At 41.9% G+C, this 23952-nt stretch overlaps 1 protein-coding gene across 1 annotated transcript in view; it reads left to right on the top strand.

The window, feature by feature from the left end:
- ARRB2 (arrestin beta 2) overlaps positions 1 to 23952 on the top strand; it is a 530032-nt gene that overhangs the window by 400753 nt on the left and 105327 nt on the right. Inside the window, exon 9 of the mRNA XM_044076297.1 lies at positions 22376 to 22448. Coding sequence (XP_043932232.1) covers positions 22376 to 22448 — 73 coding nt within the window. The remainder of the gene's footprint in view (positions 1 to 22375; positions 22449 to 23952) is intronic.

Below are 23952 nucleotides of genomic sequence, written 5' to 3'. Positions count from 1 at the left end.
AAATTAACAATAATAAATCAATCTTTCTAATTTGTTTGTACCTTCCCCCTGGAAATAATATACATATTCTTGAAAACTTACTTAACTCACTGTCGAACCAACTATCCCAAGAAACCATAATACTTGGTGACTTCAACATTGACTGGTTAACCTGCTCATGCCAACACCCTACTAACCACATAAACCTCCATGGGTTCTCTCAATTAATAACCACTCCAACTAGAATCCACAAACCTAATAAAAAAGAAACAACTCTAGATTGGATCCTTATTAACAACCACCCTGACATCTACACACCAGGAACTCTTCCAGATAATATTAGTGACCATATGCTCACATATGTTATTAGACAAAATTGCATATCCCAACTACACATAGACTCAAGATATCCCGATCAAAAATTCTTCAATCCTGAAAAGTTCCTGGCTGAACTAAAAGCATGTGACTGGTCACAACTGACTCACCTTGAACTTAATGAAGCAGTGGCCTACTTTAATACAAACTTTCTACAGATCCTTGACTTACATGCTCCCTTTCACTCTACTAGAATAAGAGCCAAAACAGCACCATGGTTAACTAGACAAACAAAGAAAAAGATGGTCCTGAGAAATAGAATGTGGGCTAAATGGAGAGCCACCAAATGTCCATCAGATCACCTCCTCTTTAAACAGCTAAGAAATGCTACTAAGAAAGATACTCTTACAGACAAAAAGGAATATTATCTACACCTTCAACAATCCACTCAACATACCCCTCAAAAGTTCTGGTCAGGTATTAACACACTTCTTAAACCAGGACATCCTACTACTCCTACCCCTTCAGGCTTTAATCTTAACAATTCCACTCACATCCCTGATGCCTTTAACACATATTTTACAGAAATCATTCAAAACCTAGCCAATTCATTACCCTCATCCACAGTTAACTTGACAAATACCCACAGCACCTCCTTGAATGCCTTTCACCTTCAACCTGTAGCTACATCTCTTATTCACAAACTTCTCAAGAAACTTAAACCTTGTACTCCATCCGCTGATCTACTACCATCAGAATATCTACAAATTGCGGCAGAAGCTATAGACTACCCCATATCCATACTTATTAATAGGACTATCTCTGAGGGGAAAATTCCTACCATATGGAAAATATCTCATATAATTCCTTTACATAAAGGGGGCTCCTCTACTGAATTCTCAAACTTGACCTATTGCCTTACTGTCCCCATTAGCAAAGATTATGGAAAGATGCATTCACAAACAATTTCTTAACTATCTTCTTCAAAACAGATTACTAGCCAATTGTCAACATGGTTTCAGACCTGCCCATAGCACAACAACTGCCTTACTCTCTTTCACAGACACCATAAATAACAATAAAAACAACAATCTTTATCCTCTGCTCTATTTCTAGACTTGTCAAAAGCTTTTGACATGGTTAACCATAACATACTTCTCGATAAACTAAATCAATATTCTCTTGGCTCACAAGCACTTCAATGGTTTAGGAGCTATCTCCAAAACAGACAACAAGCAGTGCTATGGGAAAACACCCTTTCTTCCTTACTACCAGTAAACATTGGAGTTCCTCAAGGCTCTATTCTAGGTCCCCTTCTATTTTCTTTATTTATAAATGACCTACACATGAATACACCTCAAGCCATCTGCATTCAATATGCTGATGACTCAACTTTAATCTGTTCTGCTAATAATGTCTCCTCCCTACAGTCCCTCACACAAACAGTCTTCCAAAATGTTGAAAAGTGGTTTATGGAGCACTCCCTTCTTCTTAATGCCAAAAAAACAAAACTTCTTCTCTTTACCCCTACTCACAAATCCTCCACACCTTTCTTTACCATCTCCTCTAATAATGCTACTTGTATTAACCCAGACACGACCAGCGCCTTCTAGGAGTAACTATTGATAACCGTCTTACTTTTGATGACCATATCAACAATACCATTAAATCAGTTAACAAAAAATAGGTACTCTCTACGAATTAAACCCTTTCTTACAGCAGCAGCTAGAAAGACCATTGCCCAGACCCACCTGATCTCTACCCTTTTCTATGCCACTGCTATATATACTAACTTATCAAAGAATAACCTGACCAAACTCTCTACCTGTTATAATAGTATATCTAGATTCATCTCTGCTACTCCCTTTAGAACTCACCATTGTCTCAACCTCTTGCAACTTGACTGGTTAGAACTAAATAATCACTTACTCTATCAGCAACTACTTATCGTTCATAAGTCGCTTCACTACCCAGAAGCTACCCCAAGCCTTACAAAACTTATCTCACCTTATAAGAACCTAGCTACTCGCTCTGCAAATAAACTTCTAGTAGCCTCTACTAAATCATACAATAAAGCTGGTGACTCATTATTTGCTAACTCTGTTGGGAAAGTCTGGAATCAGCTCTCTCAAGAAATAACTAACCTTAACTCCACACCCCTTTTCGAAAAACACATCAAAGAATATCTTAAAACTCAGTGGCTTTGTCCTTGTACTAATCCCGACTGAAATTACTTCTCCCTCTCTCCTTCCTTCCCTCTCTATCCACTAACTGTCCCTCTAAATCATATAACTATTTGATGCCAGTTACTTCTTTTATATTATATTAAATACATTTTTTTTATCTTCCTTCTGCATGTTTTACCATCTTGTGATATTTTCTTATAAGTTATTATTGTGCCAACTTCAGTATGTTGCATCCTTGAAAATTGTATTGTTAACCAGCTGTTTTTGGTTGACTTGCCTTGTGCTTGCTAACTGTTCATTTTTTCTCTTACATTATTACACAAGCCTACCATTGTATTTTGTAATTTGCTTTGCTTTTTTGATGTACATTGTTTTCATATTTTTGGAGCTTTTCTCCCCGGGCCTCTACTGAAAACGGATATATGTCCAGCTAGACTAGCCCGGTCAACAAATGTAAAATAAATAAAAATAAATTGTACCTACCATAAATGTAGATGTCCGAACTGGATAGCATCTGCAGTCAGGATTACCCTCCCTCCTTCCCCTCTGTGGTACTCCTAGGGTATTTACCCTCCTAATAGCTAGCTGGGGGGGGGGGGGTCTCTTATGGTGTATTTGTTTGTATATATGTACATACATGCTTTTTTTTTGTGTTTGCCTTCTATCTTTTTGGAAACATTGGCATTTATCCAAAATTTAGCCTTCCAAGAGGGCAACTGGCATCTGGGGCAAGAAACACTGAGGAAAATGTCGTCGGCTGATGCCTGTATACCCGAAGACCAGCAGAGATGACGTCGGGTGAAGTGCGACATCAGCCGAAGCCGGACCCAGACTTTGGAATCCGGCCGACCGAAGGGCTGCCTGACGACAGGACAACCCATTTGTTATGACTGCAGATGCTATCCAGTTCGGACATCTACATTTATGGTAGGTACAAAACTGTACTTTTCTGTGGTTTCATCGGCTCCGATGGTTCCTTCGAGGAAGAGGTCTAGGTCCCCTTCCTTGGAGCCGATACTCTCTGCTCCGGCTTCGCCTCTCCTCTCGGAACGGAGCCATCGGAGTCGATCTTCAAGGTCATCCAGGCTTTCTGACCATGATTTAGAGAGAGTGGTCAGTAGATTACTAAAATCACAGGCACTGGCCCAAATGCTACATAGTCCGTCTCAGCAGACGACTATTAGTCCACACCCCATTGCAGTTCCTCCTTCGACTCTACCCCAGAGTTTGGAGTTGGAGTCTTCGGGGATAGTTTCTGCTACGGCTGAGGGAAGATACCCCTTCTGCTCCTTCAGCCTCTACTCTTATCTCCTCTTGAGACCTTTCTTAGAGGGATTGGTGGCGGGCTTCCTGGTCTCCTCCGAGGGGTGAGTGGCATCGGACCCTTGTCCGACCCGCTCTTCCCTTGGAGCCTCGGCCTTGGTGAGCTCGGCTCTGACATCTGCCTCGGAGCCTTCCTTTCGGTGGGTCCTGGAGTTCCTAGCTCTTGGGCGGGTTCTCTCGGCCTCCCTGGGAGGAGCCTTGAGGTGATGAAGAGTGTGCTGGCCACTGGACTCAGCCAGCAGTCTGTTCCTTAGCTCCTCCCTCTATAGTGCCTGTTGACATCTCTGCCACTTCTCTTGCTCCCGGACCCAGAGATCCTCCGCCTCAGGTTTCCCCACTGAATATCCCTCTTCCGAGGATTCTCCTGATTTGTCAGGAGATCCTCCGGAAGAGGACCTGTAAGAGGAAACACGTAGACTCCCCGAGTCTATCACCCGGATACTGATTTAGATGAGTCAGAGGGATCCCCAAGATCCCCCTCTGAGGATGTCTCCTTCTCAGACATCCTAGAACTCCTTAGACAGAGGGGAAACTGGCCCACCAATAATCCCTCTGAGGATGAGTCAGTATACCTGAGGCGTTTGGATCTCGGCCCTCCACCTCCTGGGTGTCTCCGCCTTCGACCCCTTATGCAGGTTATTGCTCGAAAGGCGTGGGCTGCTCCTGACTCTGTAGAGCCAGTCCCTAGGAGGCCTTCTAAATTTATAACTGCCCCGTCGGACAAGCAATTCCTCACAAAAGGTGTCCCCGCTGATGCCATGGTGGTGGCGGCTGCCACTAAGAAGGAACTTGCAGATCCTTCCGTACCTGTCCATCCTCCTAATAAGGACTCTAGGACCATGGATAGATATGGTAAGCGGATGTTTTCTTCAGCGACCTTTGCTATGCGTTCGCTGAACTACCTATGTCACTTCACCAGACTCTAGAGGAATATCCTTAAGGAGCTAGGTGAAGTAGTACAGGATCCTACAGCTGCAGGGGCTCAAGAAAAAATTGCTTCGCAGCTAGGAACCCTTAACTCCATTGCTAACTCCTCCATGCGGCTGATATATGCTGCTGATGGAGCGAGTAGAGCCGCAGGTACAGGTGTGGCTCTTAGACGCCAAGCCTGGATGCGGCTCTGTAATTTTGCTGATCCCTTTAAGGCGTCCTTCACAAACTCTCCCTTTGATGGGTCAGCTTTGTTTGGCCCTCAAGTGAAGGAAGCGTTGACCAGGTGTGAGCAGGACGGCAAAACTCTTTCTGCCATAGGAGTCCGTTTTTCCACCCCTTCTAGACCTTACCCCAAAGGACAGAAGGGTGGCAAAATGTGGTTCCGCAAATCCCAAGGAGTCACGCCGGATTCACGTGGTCAGTTTACCCCTAGAGGCAGAGGGGGTAACAACAACAGATGCCGCTATAGAGGCAGAGGGGGTCCACAAAATCAGGGAAACAGAGTCTCTCTCTGACAAGCCCTTTCAGCATCCCTGAGATGTTGCCCGGCTGTCCCGCCTTGGAGGCAGTCGGGGGAAGACTATCGCTGTACCCAGAAGCCTGGCGTTCCCTCACTCAAGACAGATGGGTACAGTCGATCATATCCGAGGGTTACAAAATTCCTTTCGAGGAAAGTCCTTTCTATCCCTCAAATTCCCTTCCAGATGTACAACCCGGTCTAAGGGAAATTGCAGAGTTAGAAATCTTAAAACTACTGCAAAAAAGAGCCATTCAGCCAGTTACAACAGATCATTCAGAGCCCGGAATCTACTCAAGGTTCTTTTGGTCCCCAAAAGACGGAGACTGGAGACCAGTATTGGATCTCAGCAGACTCAAGTCTGTGAGGAAGACAAGATTCCGAATGGTCACTCTTCAGTTAATTCTGCCCTTCTTACAGAAGGACAACTGGATGTGCTCAATAGATCTTCAGGATGCGTACTATCACATAAAATTCACAGACGCCCAGGAGATTTCTCCGCTTCGGCTGGGGTCCAGTCATTTCCAGTTCAGAGCCCTGCCCTTTGGTCTCACTACAGCCCCAGAGTGTTCACCAAATGCATGGCAGTGGTCACGGCTCACCTGAGACGTCAAGGATTCCAGGTGTTTCCGTATCTCGACGACTGGCTCCTTTCAGCCACCACCAGGCATCAGCTTGTTCAAGCCAGGGATTACACAATAAATCTTTGTTCTCATTTGGGCATCTCGATCAACTTCGAAAAGTCATCCTTGTTGCCCTGCCAGTCTATTACTTTCATAGGCGCAAACTTAAACACTGTTCGGATGTCAGCTACCCTTACAGATCAAAGAGTTTCAGACATTCAAAGTCATGTCAGGATCATTCTAGCCAACAAGAAAGTACAGGCCAGAATGGTTCTAAAGGTATTAGGCCTCATGGCTGCGGCCATTACTCTTCTTCCCTGGCTCGCTTCTACATGCGCCTTCTTCAGTGGATGTTGTTCACTCAGTGGTCTTACCAACAACTTCCAATGCGTCACCAAATACTGGTGACACAGATTTGCAAGAATCATCTTGCTTGGTGGATCACTGCTCCCCAGATTCACCAAGGCAGACACTTTGTACCCCCATCCCGGTAGCCACTGGCGCCACGGATGCGCCCCTCATCGGGTGGGGGTCATTATCAGGGCAGGATGGTTCATGGGACGTGGCAACCGCTCGAATACCACCTGCACATAAATGTCCTAGAGATGAGAGCAGTGCTTTTAACATTGCAAGCCCTCAACGACTTTCTTCCCGTAGGGACAATTGCAGTCCACACAGACAACATGTCTGTAGTTTGGTATATCAACAAACAGGGCGGAACCAAGTCCTACCCCTTGTGTCGAAGCGCTCAGACTTTGGCAATGGGCGATCTCCTCTCATCGGTTTCTGGTAGCAACGCATCCCTGGGAAAACCAACATTTTAGCGGACAGATTGAGCAGAGCTATTCTCATGCCTCACGAGTGGTCTCTCAAGCAATCTATAGTGGAAGAAATTTTTCTGGAATGGGGTCGCCCATGTTGCGATCTTTTTGCTACTCCCCAAAACAGCAAATGCCCAGACTTCTTCTCTCTCTTCCCTCTGCCAGGCCATCCCCCCAGAGACGCTCTGACCCAGGATTGGCCCCAGGGACTTCTTTATGCCTTTCCTCCTTTTCCTCTGATCCCTCAAGTTATCCAGAAAGCAACCGTTTTGAGAGCCAAAATGATTCTCATTGCTCCTTATTGGCCTCGACAAATTTGGTTTCCGTTCCTCCATCGTCACCTTTTGGTGCAGCCGTGGCATCTGGACCCAGTGCCAGATCTTCTGATTCACCAATCCGGTCAGCTGCACTGGTCTATCCCTTCTCTCAACCTCACAGCATGGTTGCTCCACTTCCTTCCTTAGCCAGGCTTCCTTTGATCTCTAACCCCGTTAGACATTCTAGTAGCTTCCTTAAAATCCTCTACCAGGAGGATTTATACAAGCAAATGGAAACGTTTCTCTTATTGGGCTAAAGCCAAGAATATTGATCCATTCACTGCTCCAGTTCAGGCAGTTTTGGATTTCTTAGCAGAGATTTTTCATGCAGGCTCCTCTTCTTCCACAGTTATAGAGTTCAATTGGCTGCTATCTCGAACTTTCATGTCAGGTTCTCAGATCACAATATTATGTCCCACAGGCTTTGTAGAGCCTTCTTGAAAGGAATTTTCCTCCTGAAGCCTCCAGTCAGGAGTCCTCCTCCTCAATGGGATCTAAATTTAGTGCTGGCATCCTTGATTCTTCCCCCCTTTGAGCCAGCTGTTTCTTGCTCCCTGAAATTTCTTTCATGGAAAACCTTATTCCTGGTAGCTATTACATCGGCCAGGAGGGTGTCTGAACTTCATGCTCTATCTGTTCGCCCCTATATGGTCTTTCACAAAGACAGAGTATCATTGAGAACTAATCCGACCTTTTGCCTAAGGTCGCCTCAAAGACTAATTTGAATCAATCCATTGATCTCCTGTATTTTTTCCAAACTATTCAAACAGATCGGAACAAAAACTACATTATCTTGATGTCCACCGACAACTCAGATATTATTTGGACAGAACTAAACAATTTAGGAAATCCGATCAACTCTTTGTTTCCTATGCTGATAACAAGAAAGGCCTTCTTGTCTCAAAAGTGACCTTATCTAGATGGCTTTCTTCTGTCATCTCTGAAATTTATCGGCTCAGGGGAAAACAGCTGTGCTCAAAACCTAAAGCACATTCAACCAGAAGGTTAGCTACTTCTACAGCCTTTCAAGCTAGACTTCCTTTAGACACTTGGGCCACTCCTCATACTTTTGTTTCCCATTACAAATTGGACTTGGCCTCCAGGGACAGAGCCAGTTTTGGCTCTACAGTCCTCAAGAGTCTGTTCCATTGAGCCACCCAGGATAGAGGTGCTAGGGACGCGGTCCCATCAAGCAAGAATGAAGGCGAGATTGACAACTTAACATTGAGAAGTTATGTACCTACCATAACGTTCCATGTTAGTTGTCTTCTCTCTTCTTTCTTGCGACCCTCCCTCCTTCCCCAGGCCTGGACAGACCTTTCTCTACAAGGAGTTATGATGCTGAAGACCATACAGAGCTGGTCCTTCTTCCATCCTGCAGGTTTTTCTTTCTTCCTTCTTCCTTTGGGAAGTGTTTATGCTAGGTGCTATTGCCCTTTTGTCATCAAACGAGATCTGGGTACTTACCGCCTTGCATCATGGGATATGGGGCTGCCTCGAGCTGGTAAAAGTGACTCTCGAGCTTAGCAAGTGCCGAGTCGGAGCAAACCCATCAAGCAAGAAAGAAGGCGAGAGAAGACAACTAACATGGAACGTTATGGTAGGTACATAACTTCTCATTATGCACTGTTCTATTAAATGCATTAACGTTTTAAGTCTGCTGGGAAACTGCTGTCTCTTATTCACTTTCCATAATTTCAAACTTTATTTTTCACTGGACTGCTTGTCATTGTACCTTTAAATTTCGTATTTCTGTCAGCAAGGTATGCTCAGACCTCTTAAGATTAATTGCTTGCACATGCAGACACTTGTCTCCACGTAAACGTAGTTAGCATTGAGGAGAAAAAAAGACAACAACTTGCAGATGCATGAATGAATCTTTGTAAATTTCACTGAGAACAGAGTTTACAGAATTCCCCCCCTGGCTTAATTGCCTTCGGCTACAGACTTCTTGTCTTTTACTGAGAACATTTACTAATGGGGGAAAACACAAGCTTAATGTGTTTGTAGATGCAAGAAGCTTAGCATTTTTTGTGCCCATCTTTGCTGCCTTCATGAGCCTTTCAGTTCATCAGACCTTGAGTTATTGGCCTTCATGTGTCTCTCTTGCAGTCAGTTCAGCTAAGACTTTTTCTGAACTACATGTCCTTGTATGTAAATAGCTACTTTTCCTCAGGGCATAGTGTCTTTGAGAACAAAGATCTCTGTGACCTAAGGTAATCTGGGAAAATTACTTAAAACCAGCTGAGCACATTTGCCTATCTGAAGGGAAAAGGGTTTATATTTGTGCATTTATATAGGTGTATTAGATGTTAAATTCAAAGAATCAAGTCAGTCAGGCAGCCTGATCAGCTGTTTGTTCCTTTTTATGTCAGGAAAAACTGAAGCTTCTCCATTACTAAACAAATGCATTCTAAGTGATTAATTACATCTTCCGATCAAGCTGAGAAGGTTTGGTCCCAGTTCAGCGATTGGCAGCTACCACTACAAACTTCTACAGTAATGTTTGTACCCAAAGTGTTTGTTAGGCTGCTAGTTGGATATCCATTTACACAATCCCTGAACATTACATACAGGATGTCTAGTTTAGAGGTTGGACAAGATTTGAGACATTTATACTTCGGGGCATGGTATATTCAAGTCACCCATTTGTTTGAGCTAGGGGTACACTGTTTTGTGCCCCCCCCCCAAATATACAGTCCAAGTGTCAGTGCTTCTTACGGTGAATACAATGCAGTTATAGAAGTTGCTAAAATAAGATTACTTGCACAGGTCTTCCTGCTTCACTTTGTTACTGTCTGTGTCATGTCCAGTGGTCTAGCACTTTAGGTACCAGTCATAACATAACTTCTCTCAGCAATGATCCTGCTATTTAAGCACCAGCTGTTAGAATGAGACCCTTACACACATGCGTTTTCCTGTATACTCCTTACCTGGAAGGAAGGGAACAGCATGGCTTCACCCAACCAAAGTCTTAACAGTCCATAGTTCCGTCAAGAACTCAGCAGAGACTGCTTTGATATGCTATGATATTGAGTAAGCTGCTTTCTGTCACTGGCTATTGTTTTTAATGGTTTCAACTGGAAATAATCCACCTGCTCAAAAAAAAATCTAATTGCTTCATTGGCATATTATTTATTAACATTTTATTCATTTATTGATATTTGATTACTGGGAAAGTCTGACTAGATAGGAGTCCATTTTCATTGGATGCCCAGGAAGAAAAGCTCCAAAGTATTACAAAACATTTAAGAACAATAATTTTACAGTCTTCAAAAATAATATAAAACGTCTGCAGTTTAAATAAATATACCAAATTATACATAATATGAAAGTATTTGATAACAATAGATGCAAATTATATGATTTAATATTTAGAGAATTTTTGTCCAGTTTATACAGAAATTAAAGGTAAGTTAGTATACTAAAACAAGATACACATACACACACACACACACACACACACATATATATATATATATATATATATATATATATATGTGTGTGTACGATTGTCAGCCAATCTGTGTAGATGCAAGTGCCTGCAGTGTAAAACAGCATGCACAGTAAGATGTGCTAAGGCATGTAACCGCTAACTGCTTGGCTTAATATAAACAGTAGTGAGCTTAAGGGGCTTCTGGTAACTGCCTTTACAAATCCAAGTGGAAAGTAGTTCTTTCTCATACGCAACATTTCTGAAATTGTATTCTTACAGCAAGGTGGAAAATATCTTTCTCACACCTGCAGACAGAAAAACATATTAATTAATTCAAAGCCTGTAGCAGCTATTTTGTATGTTTCCTTAACACCCATAGCTCCTTATGGCATCTGAACCTTTTTTGGGTCTAGCTTCTTTAAGTGACTTATTGGCTAATAGTAGAAAGTATCAGAAAGGCCAAGGGCAAGGGCTTACTAACAAAATGACACTAAGACTGTCAAACTACAGTGCCCTGAAGTAAAGACATTATTCACTGTTACCTACTTATTATTCGTGTATATGTTCATATTGTCATAACTGAGGGAATTGCATGCTGTTGAAGGGTATGGTTTGAAATGCCCTGGTAGGAGACAGGAAATTGTAAATGTTCATTTCTATTGCACTGTACTGGAGATATTTTTGGTTGTTCGCCAGTAATTATGAAAATAATAATTCATATCTACTAAATACTTCAAAAACCATGTGCGTTACAAACTATTGCTTGGCATCAGTTACTCTTATTGAGAGCTATTCAATGTTATTTATATTGCTAATCCTTTAGTCAAGCATAAGAGCTTGTCTTAGGTAAAGTTGCATCATGGTGCCCCCTATCCCCTGTTGCCCAACCTGTATTAGTTTACTTTTGCTATCCAGATTACTTTTTCATTCATTCAACATGATCTGTATAGGTGAGACTACAATTTGACACTTGTGGAGGAAATGACTACATTAAGCCAGGGGTCTCAAAGTTACAAACCCACTAGAAACTGAGATTTCTAGATGCCCTGAGATGCATAAAGTTTTTTTTAAACAACCTTTTCATCCACTGATTGCCTGAACAAAAACCATGATAAAAAATTAGTTTAGTGTTACTCTTCACCTTTGTTTGTACCTGCATCCTTTCAGCACATCAAGACTACACTGTAATAACTAAGTTAAGCAGGGGCTGCCAGACACCCACAAGCCATATACATGCCCTGAGTTACATTTTAGAACTTTTTTCCCAATCTTTAGAACTAGTGGTTTCCTGAACAAAAATCATGATTATAGAAAATAATTTAAGTCCTACTTTTTGTTTCAAGGAAGGAACAAGCTGTATGCAACTTTTAATGTACAAAATTGACCAAACACCACATCACAATAAACGTGAGAAAGCAAACACTTATGAGAATATGTATCTGGGAATAGTACCTGCTCCAACCTCAAGCTAGGTAGTCACTTTCTGTGTTTCCCCCTCCAGTGTTAAATGTTGATTAAAATTAAGGCATAAATGCTCACAGTCATAGTTCAAGCTGCTGCTGCCATATTTTTCTACAGCTTGCTTCCACATACCTTACCCCCAAAAGACAGCCTTCTGATGTCAGACTGCAGCAAATCTGGAAGAACAAACAGAACATGTTGTCAGACATGTATAAAACAACATACTTATTTGCTCTTTCCCAATAAATAGCCACCTGTATATGCACCAGATGTTTGTGAGGAAAGTGAAAATAAAAAGTAATGAGTACAATAATATTGCCAATGTGTTACTTTTACAGACAGTACAGTGCTCCTTTACAGCGATAATGACCCTCTGTGTACTACTCTGTAGTTTGTGTGCAATGTTTTAAAAAAATGACCCTACTGTCCCTATTCCAACACAAGATAATAGTGACTTCTGTTGTTTGAGATGAATGTTAAATAATGACATCATCCCCAGCCTCGCTCACAAGAACAGAGACATTCTGCATATACCTATGAGTAGAGCTGGTTTTAGATTAGGTGGAGTTCATAACAGAGGCAGCTACTAAGCACATGACAAAATCCACTTACACTGCCCTGGTATGTGGTGGCTTGTGACAAACACAGTAAGTTACTTTCATCCAGAACATCTCCACCAAGCAGTTGTATAACCACTTGTATGTACAATCCAGATGTAGGACTGTGATGAGGATGACCATGTATTTTGCCTTTGCTCCAAACAGAGAGTTGCCACATGTAAAACTCTTGCATGTTGCTTCACAGAATCGCATTAGTCCTGCAAAACCAAAATAATAAGCAAACAGCAGCAGACAGATATTTTTAGACAGTAATTTTTTGTCTGTATTTGTTGATCAGTAAAGTCCAACTGGGTGGACCCCATTTTTAGCCAGGCTCTGGGTGACAAACTCCATCACAGCAGATTTATATTAGCAAGTGAATTTCAGATAGTTCTAAAAAAATTGCATTTCTCTGAAAAAAATGTAATTACAAGATAAAAATATACAGTAAGGTATTTACTTCAATATGTGTAAGTGTATACAGTTCTTGTGGCTCTAAATTCCTGCAAGAAGTAGATGGATTTGTACGGTAGAAGGGAAAGCATTGTAAAGAAGTTTAGTGTTCTAACATTTCAGCACAGAAAAGTTTGTAAAGATCAGTAGGTGTAATGAAGACTGTAGTTGAGGTAAGTTCTAAAAATAATGTAGATGGGGAGATATTAGTACTGTAGGAGGATAGTGGTAGTAGCATATGACAGAGAGCAGGGTATAGGATTAGTTCTGTGTCTAGGCTTTCTAGATTGATGTGTCTGGAAGGTTTATAACTTGGGTATATAGAAAATGTGTGAGAAGGGTAGAGCAGTGAATGGGAGCACTTAGAGAAGTATGAAAAGTAGTGTTTGAGAGGGTGGTGAAGAGGGGTATAATGATTCAAGTATAGGAGGGAAAAAAGTTAGTGATAAGTAACGAGGTGTTTGTGATTTCACTAGAGGTCTCAACATGGTGATGAATGTGTGAGCATGACCAGGATTGGGTAACGTATTGTTTGAGCTGGATAATTATATTCTGGGAGTTTTAATAAGTTTTACTTGTGTATGGATGGTGTTCCAGTGTTTGGAGATATAACAGGAGTGGAGAGAGTCTCTTAAATTATTTGCTCTGCTGGTGCATAGTAGCAAATTATCACCAGAAGGGAAGTCTCTCGTTGGGGTGTACGACAATAGTATATTTTTAATGAAGAGCTTTTTTCAGGATAATGTATCAGTTTGTATGCCATAACTAACTTGAGACTGTTAAGTGGTTGTTAAGCTCTAGCCAGTTTAGCTGTTAGGCTCAACAGTGACGAGTTTGGTTTGCAGCGTTGGTAGCACGTTTAGCTACTTTGTTTCAACAGGAGACTAGTTTAGACTTCAGAGTAGAGCTTAGGTTTGTAAGGATAGGTGAGGCATATAAGAGGGTTGGGAGCCAATAGGATGAGGTTAGGGTTTTTCTTGCTGGATCTGTAAAAAACTGTTTGGCTCTTTTAAGGGAGACACGTTTTTGATGGGTCTTTTTAATTGTTTGATGAATATGGTGATCAAATTTAAGACTGGCATCTTTTACAGTGCCCAGTAATTTAATATATGGTACTACCTTAGTTTTAGTATTTGCAGATATAACCAAAAGTGACTTTTTTGAGATAATGCTTAAGAGCATCAGTTTTGTTTTATTGGGATTGAGGAGTAGATTTTAATTTTTCAGCCGGGTTTTGATTGAAAGAGAAATTTGAGAGTCTGGATATTGTGGGAGTTGAATTAGGTCCATATTGTACTATATCTGCTTGGTCTGTGTCAGTGTACAGCTAGTTTGTAAATATGTAGAGCCCTGAGGGGGGATCTTTTATCATATAATCAAAAACAGTGTTAGTTGAAAGCTTATTAGTCAAACACTAATCAGTGAAAACCCTAAATGTCGATTGATCTTTTCAGCAAAAACTTTCCCTGGGTTAAAAACCAGTCTGCTAGCCTACCAAACTACACAAAAACTTCACCAAAGAAAACCCATTCTGGTGGGGGGCTATTCCCCCCACACACCCCAGTGTGGGGGCTACTCCCCCAAGCTAAATATACCAACTCTGAGATCGCACTACAGTGGGGAAAAGGACAAATCCCACATGATGGCCGACTGGTTGTTTTCCCAGTGAAATATATCATGGAAACATGACATCTGCTGGCTATGTAATAGTATTTCACCTGCACACACACCTCTTAGCTCTCCAGATTTTCATAGAATATCCAGATTTTGCCTCAAATTGTTGGCCTGTTCCTAATAAAATTTGTGTTTTTTCTGGCAAATTGCTGATGATTGAAATAACTAAGTAATGACATACATTTCAGTTTGTCTTTATATTCTTCAGGAAATACATGCTCACGCAAATTATTTTATTCTAGAAACTTTCTAAATTTTGAAGTGCAATAACCTATATCCAGTTTTGGGTCTTTGTCCTCTGTCCATTATTGTAGGAGTTGTCCAGATTTCTTGATAAGAGGTTGAGAGGTGTGCCTCCACAAGCCACACAAACAATTTACCACACATTAAAGTATTCCTATCCAAGCTGCTCCACCCAAATCAGAAATCCAGATTAGTAATACTAAAAATATCTGGTTGATTACTGCCAGCATTGTAAAATAGTAGCAACACTTGCATTACTGCATAATTTGTCTGATTTTTACTGTCCACACAAAATTCAAAGTCTGAAACACTGACCAAATATCTGATAAATCACTCTTAGCATTGTTAAAAAAAATATCAGTAACACTTCTCTCACCAGACCATTCTACTCGTGTCCAAAATTCTGCTGAAAGTGTCTCATACATCGACTTGTTGGGCAACTACAGTTGAATAAATAAATAAATCTGCTCTTTCAGTCACCTTCACTCCTGCATTTGAACATTTCAAAGTGGAGCACTGCCATCTGGAGCGCTCACTGTGCCAAGACGCATTTATTTTCCTGCAGGAGTGCTTTATTTATTTTTTATAGAAATTTAATGTTTCTCTAAATAAATAAATGGGGAAACAGCGCCTCTACAGTCACTCAAGCATGATGTCTTGGGTAGTTGCCTAGTTCATTTATGTGTAAGGCAGCCCTGTCAAGTATATGTTTTCATATTTCTGTAAATCACTCAAACATGCTTTCAGAGAGGAATTTCTTGTCATGTGAAAGCTGATGTGTGGTTAACAATAGTGTTCTTACAGTATATGTTTAGGTTGTACAATTTACAGAATATTACAATCTGTGAAAGTTTAGCAAAAATATAATTCCATGTTTGTGTGCATTATGATATAGTATGTGTGGAAAGTCTACAATTGCACTGATTATTATCACTGTAAAAATACTTTTTATGGATAACATTGCTATAGGTTCAGTTTTAATAGCTTTTATTCACAAAATATTCACATTTATTTATCTTATGCTTTTGAAGTTGATTTTTGTTTTCAGAAAATGCTCTGGAATGCAGGGATATGTATGAGCTGCTAAAGTTGTGACATTCCACACCACATGTGTCAATGAGTTGTGCTTTGTCACTTTGTGAATGCTAACATCTGATAGTGTGGCTGACACAGTTTACAATCAAATAGTTGATCGCACTGTGTGCAGTTAACGTATGTGCGTAAATCAGGTAGCCAGAACCATTAGTGTGAGTACTATATTGTCGAACCTTACAATAGCTAACAGCCGCTATAGCATGGTTTGACAGTGTAGTGCAGATCGCAATATAATGGGGATTGGGAAATGTACCCTTTCCTCAGTGTAGTGCGATCTCGGAGTTTGTATATATAAGTGGGGGGGTGCAGTGGGCTTGCATGTTAAAGTATGTTTAGCAGCTATGAGCATTTCAGTGAAGTTGAAATGTTCGACATTCAACTTCACTGAAATGCTCAGTTTGGCATTTACTGTGGTCGGTGTTGTGATTTCCAAACATTTTTTTTGGATATCTGCGCTTTCGGCCTCAGTAATGTCGAACATGTGATAGTAAACGGGCTGACACTTCGTAGAATTAGGGATCTCATGATGTTCTTCATCTCACATTGCTGCAGTCCTTACACTTGGGTAGTCCGCTGTCCTCGGTCGGCCCGAATATCAAAGTATAAGGCTGACGTCGGTCAAGGCGCATTTGACTGACATCAGGACGTCAGGGTACAAATGCGCATGACCGACATCATATCCTCAGTCTTTTTTGCCGCATGGTCCGATGCAGAAGCAGCATTGCAAGTGCCGGTTGGCGTTCTGAGATTTTTCGATTTCGAAGTTTCAGACCGAGTTCAAAGTTGGCTAAGTACCCCGTTGGGGAATATTTTAGTTTTTCTTGCCTCAGTGATTTACGGATGTCAGAAAAAGTCAATAATTGCATTTCTTGTGGGAAACAGATACCGCATAGAGATTATCATACTTCGTGTATTCCTTGCTTAGGGCCTGAGCACATGGTTGTTGGCTGTCGCTCTTGTGCTAGATTTAATAAACGCACTATAAAGAGAAGGTTGGATTGTGCAAGGTTAGTCTTTGGGAAGCGGTGTAATTATAAAATGCCGTCGGATGCTCCGACGCCCGCTTCTTCGAAGAAGCGCAAGGACAAGGCAGTTAAGCCTAGGCTGGAAGAACCGTCTGTACCGGACGCTGGTTCTTTAGAGGTGTCGGTGGAGCCGGTGGCTCCACCGGAGGTTTCTTTGTGTTCCCAGGGTGAGACCTTATTATTGCAAGATGTGGCCTCTCAGGAGGCAAGTCAGGCTGAGGGGGCTTCTCAGGTTACTATACTCCCCTCCCTTCCTAGGGTGGTTAGGCCCTCTCCTTCTGTTTCAAAGGCTTCTCCCAGGGGCAGGCCAGGTTTGGCTTCAGTTGGTGTTACCCCTAGCTCTTCAGGTACTGTGCCCAAGAAGCATATGCTTAAAATGGCAGAAGATTTGATTACTTTAATTAGGGTTCTATGCCCCTCCTGATAAGAGACCTAGGATGGAGCCTGAGCTGGGGGGTTTTGAGCAGGCTTCAGATGTTTCAGAGTCTTGGCTGAAGACTTGCAGGAGTACTCTCCTTATTCTGATTCTGATGTGGATGATTCTACTCCTTCTGCTTCTCCTCCTGAGGATTTTTCTTTTCAGAAACTCTTCATTCCATGAGGGAGCATTTTAAGTGGGAAGGTCAGGACTTCTCTGATTCCAGGAAAAGGCTTAGGAATTTTGTTTTACCCCAGCATAGGCCTTTGGCTATACCTCCTGTTTTGGATGTAGTAGAAGATGTTTTTACAGAGGCTTCTCTTAATCCTGATTCTTTGCCTCCTGCTCCTGTTAAGCCGGATAGGTATTACAGGGTGCCTGAAGCTCATAAGTATCTTTTAAGAGTCCTAGGGCTGACCCAGAAACTGTTAGTCAGGGGCCTAAAGGTGTTAAGGCTTCTGTTGTTAAGAATCCGGTTCCTGCAGACAAAGAGGCTAGGGCCTTGGATAGATGGGGAAAGAAAGTTTATACTTCTTCCACTCTGGCTATGAGGGCTTTGAATTGCCAGTTTCACATGTTGAAATACCAGAACTATCTCCTTTCACAATTAAAGTCTAAGGTTGATGCTCTGGCAGTAGGTATTGATTGTAAAGAGTTGCAAGATTTAGTGCATGTTTCTGAACAGGTGGGTAAGCATTCTTTGCAATGTGGTTTTGATGCTGTACAGGCCTCGTCTAGGGTGGCTGCCACTGGGTCTGTTCTTCGCAGGCATGCCTGGCTACGGGATCAGAATTTGTCTGATCATGTTAAAACAAGGATTTTAGATGCTCCTTTACAATCTCACGTGTTGTTTGGTCCTCCTGTTGAGACAGTTTTAAAGAAAATGGAGGACAAGGCTAAGTCTATGCAGACTGTTAAAGATTTTTTGCAGGTCCAGCCACCAAAGTTTAGTAGAAATTGGCCTACTAAGGGGTGGACGTATCCTTCTTATGATTCCCAGTCTAGGGGTAGATCTAGACGTGGTAGGGGCAGAGCTCAGGGCTCTTTCAGGCCTAGAACAGGGAGTTCTCCTGCACAGTCTTGGTGAGGGCAGGGGTCAGTCCTTTCAAGTAAACAGACCCAATGACCTACCTTTTCAGCTGCCAGAGCCTTCTCGTCTGGCAGCACCTTTGGGAGGAAGGTTGGCACTTTTCAAAGAAAATTGGAGTTTAATTACCCAAGACAGATGGGTATTGGATATCATACACCACGGCTACAGGTTTTATTTCCATACCTTGCCTCCTTTCAAAGGCATGCCAGACGTTCCTCCTCAACAAAGAATAGAGGCTCACAAGCAGGTTTCTCTGTTGCTCAAAATAGGGGCCATACAGCCGGTCCCTATGCCAGAAGTGGGTCTAGGTTTTATTCTCGCCTGTTCCTAGTACCAAAGAAGGGGAACACGTGGAGACCAATTTTGGATTTATCTATCCTCAACACTTATCTGGACATTCCCAAGTTCAAAATGTTGACGTTGCAGCAGCTTTTACCTCTGCTGGGCAAAGATCATTGGATGGTAACTTTGGATCTCAAGGAGGCTTACCTTCATGTTCCTATCAGACTAAGTTGCAGGAAGTATCTGCGTTTTCGAGCTGGGACTTCTCACTATCAGTTCTCTGCATTGCCCTTTGGCTTATCTTCTGCGCCCAGAGTGTTCACGAAAGTTCTGGCTCCAGTGATAGCTTTCTTCAGGCTAAAAGGAATACAGATCTATCCTTATTTGGACGACTGCCTGATTCTGGCTCAAGGAAGGGAAGAGCTTCTTCATCATTTGGAATATGTGATAGCAGTGCTAAGATGCCTAGGGTATTCTGTGAACGAAATAAAGTCCAGTCTAGTACCCTCTCAGGACATGTGCTTTCTGGGTGTGAGACTGAATACAGCATCCCAGATGGCCTTTTTAACCCCGGACAAACAAGAGTCCATCCCTTTACTTCCATCAACTATCTCATCAGTCCGTGCTGACTGCAAGGACAGTCCTTCAAGCATTTAGGGTTCATGGCATCTTGTATTCTGGTGCTTCCCAATGCCAAACTGCATATGAGGAAGCTACAATGGTATCTCAAAAATGTATGGACACAGCACTGCCAGGATCCGGACACTGTCATTCAAATAATACCTTGCATTCAAAAGGAATTTTTATGGTGGGCTCAGGAATGTCACCTAAACAAGGGACTCTCTGTGACCCGGCCAGAGGCGAGTCAGATTTTAACGACAGATGCCTCAGACAAAGCTTGGGGAGCTCATCTAAATGGAAAGTGGATACAAAACAAGTGGCCTGTCAGACTACAACATCTACATATCAACATGAAGGAGATGTTAGCAGTCCAGTTTGCATTAATAGCTTTCAAGGATTTACTTCTTCCAGGGCAGGTGTTGATTCTAACAGACAACACAACTGTCATGTGGTACATCAACAAGCAAGGAGGAACATTCTTATCCTCTATGCAGGCAAGCAATGATTTTGTGGGAGACTGCTCTCAGTTTACAGCTCAATCTTCAGGCAAGGTTTCTGCCAGGAGCACAGAACTCCTTAGCAGATGTGTTGAGCAGGCAATTATGGATCCCCACGAGTGGAAATTGGATCCTCATGTATTTCAGAAATTGACAGTGTCATGGGGAACTCCAGACATAGATCTGTTCGCTTCTCCACTAAACCATCAGCTGCCAAAGTTTTGCACAAAAGGTTTCATCCCACAGCTTGGAGAGTGGATGCTCTTTCTTTCAATTGGAGCAATCTTCATGTGTATGCCTTTCCTCCTCTGCCTCTCCTCCCAAAGGTACTTCTAAAGGTCAGACAGGACAAGCCAAGGATGATTTTAATAGCTCCAGATTGGCCTCGACAGCACTGGTACCCATTATTGAGAAGTCTGGTGCAGGAAGCCTCCATGGCCTTTGCCTTCAATTCCACACCTGTTGTCACAGGAGGACAGCCATTTGCTGAATGTCAAACTTCACTCTCTTCACCTAACAGCCTGGCATATTCTGTTTTGAACCATAGAGGGTCTCAACTTCCACAACAAGTTTTGAATGTGATTTTGGAAGCTAGAAGGCCTAGTACAAGGAAAGTGTACGCAGATAAATGGAAGAGATTTTTATTTTGGAGTGCAGCAAAAGATTTTGATGTTTCTGGGCCTAATTTGAGTGTGGCTCTTCAATATCTTACTGAGTTATTGGACAAAGGTTTGTCTTTCTCTTCTATTAAGGTTCATGCTGCAGCAATTTCAGCTCACTATGATTGTGACCCACCATTGTTTTCTCATCCTTTGTTCAAGCAATTTCTTAGAGGGGCAAAGAATATAAGACCCCACGAAGAGCTCCTACTCCTGCTTGGGATCTCAATTTTGTGTTGGAGAAACTCACTCTACAACCTTTTGAGCCTGCAGCTACTTCTGAGTTGAAATATTTATCATGGAAGACTGCTTTTTTGTTGGCAATTACCTCTGCAAGAAGGGTTTCTGAATTGCAGGCCCTTATGGCGGTTGAGCCTTTCTTGATTTTCCATAAGGATAGGGTATCATTACGTACTAATCCTTCCTTTATGCCTAAGGTGGTTTCTAGTGTGGCTTTAAACCAAACTATTCATTTGCCTACTTTTTATGCAAATCCCCAAAATAAAGGGGAAAAGATTTTGCACACTTTAGATGTACACAGGCAGTTGCGTTATTATTTGGACAGAACTAAAGGGTTCAGGCAGTCTCAGCAGTTGTTTGTTTCTTTTGCTTTGAGTTCTCAGGGCAAGCCTGTGTCAAAACAAACTATTTCTAAGTGGATTGGGTTTTGCATTGCTTTCTGTTATTCCCATCATGGCAAGGAGATTCCAGCTGGGATTAGGCCTCATTCCACTAGGGCTACTGCCACATCAACAGCTTTTTTGAGGGGAGTGGCAACCAAGGATATTTTGGAGGCAGCTACTTGGAGTTCAGTGCATACTTTCTCCAGGCATTATCACCTGCCACTTTACTCTAAATCCAGGGCTGGTTTTGCTACTGCTGTTTTGCAGGGCATTTTGGCAGCTCCTGCTTCCTTGTAGTTAGCCATCCTCCCTTACCTCTGCTTTGGGATTCTACCCAAGTGTAAGGACTGCAGCAATGTGAGATGAAGAACATAGTACAGTTTTGTACCTACCATAAATGTAGATGTTCGAAGATCCACATTGCTGCAGTCCAATTTACCCTCCCTCCTTCCCCTCTGTAGTTAGAGGCGGTTGTGTGGGTTGGGTTGTACATACTGTGTATATTGTATATATTGTACATATAGTTAGTGCAAGGGTGGTTGGTTGGTTGTTTGCTGTCTTTTGGTTTTGACCTTTATTTTTAGGGTCTTCTGACATCTGGGGCAAGAAAAGACTGAGGATATGATGTCGGTCATGCGCATTTGTACCCTGACGTCCTGATGTCAGTCAAATGCGCCTTGACCGACGTCAGCCTTATACTTTGATATTCGGGCCGACCGAGGACAGCGGACTACCCAAGTGTAAGGACTGCAGCAATGTGGATCTTCGAACATCTACATTTATGGTAGGTACAAAACTGTACTTTATGCATAGTCTGTTTACTGAAGTATTAACATGTAATTGAAACATGTTCTGTCCTAAACAATTGCTGTGGCTCCAGTTTTCTTGCCATGTTATGAGCACCAATAGCTAGGTTATCTCTGGTCATTGTAATTACATTTGCTTAAGTCACTGACTGGAACACAGAAGGTTGTAAATGTCATCAGTGGGAAATGTCTTTTGCGTACTTTTAAAGCATAGATTAAAGAATCAAGGTACTGATGTTTCATAATTTAACTCATCCTCCTTTAGAGTCTTTATAAAGTGTATATATGTTTTGTTTGTCTTTTTAGGACCATAGTGAAGTAGTGTGTGTCTGTCATGCTGTTCCCTAGTTTAACCATTTGTTTTTTCCTTTCCTGACAGTACGACAGTATGCTGATATTTGTTTGTTTAGCACAGCTCAGTATAAGTGCCCTGTCGCTCAGTTAGAACAAGAGTGAGTACCATTTCCTTTTTACCTCCTTACCTGTCTCCTTGCTGCAGTAATTGCATCTGTGTTGATTCTAAAATGTTGTCTGGTTAGTAGCAATAGCACTTGTATGTAGAGCCTTGTTCTGTACTGACCAAGGATGTTTGTAGCCAGGCATACTCTGTGTAGTCCAGTGTACATTATTCCCTGAATATCTTAGAAATATTTTAATTTGTGTTAGCCAGAAAATGTTTGTAATTCAATTAACTACTACTTTTTGCACATGTCTGTAGAGGTATCACATGATTTTGGGACAGCAATGAAAGCTGTTTCCCTTCCTTAACTATTTAGCTATAACACTTGTAGAAATATACATTTTGAGAAAGTAGGAAGAGCATAACATAATTTGATATAGAAATGGAAGTTATGTTCTGCAGTGATGCTGTTATTCAGATGGTAAAAAGCAGAGATGAGTATCTACCACTAGTTAATTTCAGCTCAACTACCAGCGTGACCATGTGCAGTCATTGTTCCATGGTTACTGGCTCTTCTCCATGATTTAAATGCTCTCAGTTGCTCTCTGTATTCAAAGTGCTAAGCTGTTATTAACATTGCTTTAGTTTTGGTAACGTAGTTAAGAATGCTGGCTTACAGCTGCCTTTCTGTGGATAAGATTTGTGGAAAATCCCTTGATGTAAAACAAAGGGACATAAATGTAAGGTATTACTCTAAATGGTAGTGCACCATTTGATTTCAAGTAAAGTCATACCTGGCTCATCTGGCACCTGGTACCAGTTCCCAAGCTGGTGCCTCACCCCCCTCAGCTCTAGAGCTGATGAGAAAAATCTGGCATGCCAAGCCACAAGTGCATTTCTGGATTAACATTCAGAAATGCTGGTACAGAAAAAGAACGCAAGAGATGTACTTCCAGCAGCACCCCCTAACACTTTGAGCTGGGATTGCCTTCACCTTTCACTATTCTTCTGGACGTAACAAATACAGTGCCGTTTGAGTAACGGTGGTTTTTGTTTGCTAACTTGCAACTGTTTAAGGTATGTTCCCTTGAACCCAAAGTATAGAAAGAGGAACCCAACAAAGATATATTTTTATATGGAAGGGCATGTCTACTCCATATGTTCCAAAGCAGAGTCTATGCCCCATGCACCCCTTGAGTAACTATATAAGTAATTCTGAGGTCCCCAAACCTTAGGAGCAAGTTATGTTTGTTGTGTTGGGTTGCCTTTTCAGTCTTTTGGGCTTGATCAAACAAGCTTTGAACAGCCTTGAACAGTCGAGCTTCAGAGTAATGAACAAATAGTTTGTATACTCGTATTTTAGCTTCTATTACCTTTGAAGGTTAACTCTAAAGAAAGTCAGTCAAAGTGTTTCTACTGTAAAGCACCTGCAGTGTTACAGGTTTAGCTGTATGAAAAAAACATGTCTTTTAAACTGAAGCCATAAACTGACAGGGTGAAATTCTTTAATCTGTAGTGTGAAATCTACTGTCCTCTTATCTGTTTAGTTGCAAGTA

The sequence above is a fragment of the Protopterus annectens genome, chromosome 7.part0 (assembly GCF_019279795.1).
Source record: "Protopterus annectens isolate FY-2018-M chromosome 7.part0, PAN1.0, whole genome shotgun sequence".
In the NCBI taxonomy this organism is placed as follows: domain Eukaryota; kingdom Metazoa; phylum Chordata; order Ceratodontiformes; family Protopteridae; genus Protopterus; species Protopterus annectens.
Note: the sequence above shows the minus strand (reverse complement) of the source record. Positions and strands in the feature narration are given on the sequence as shown.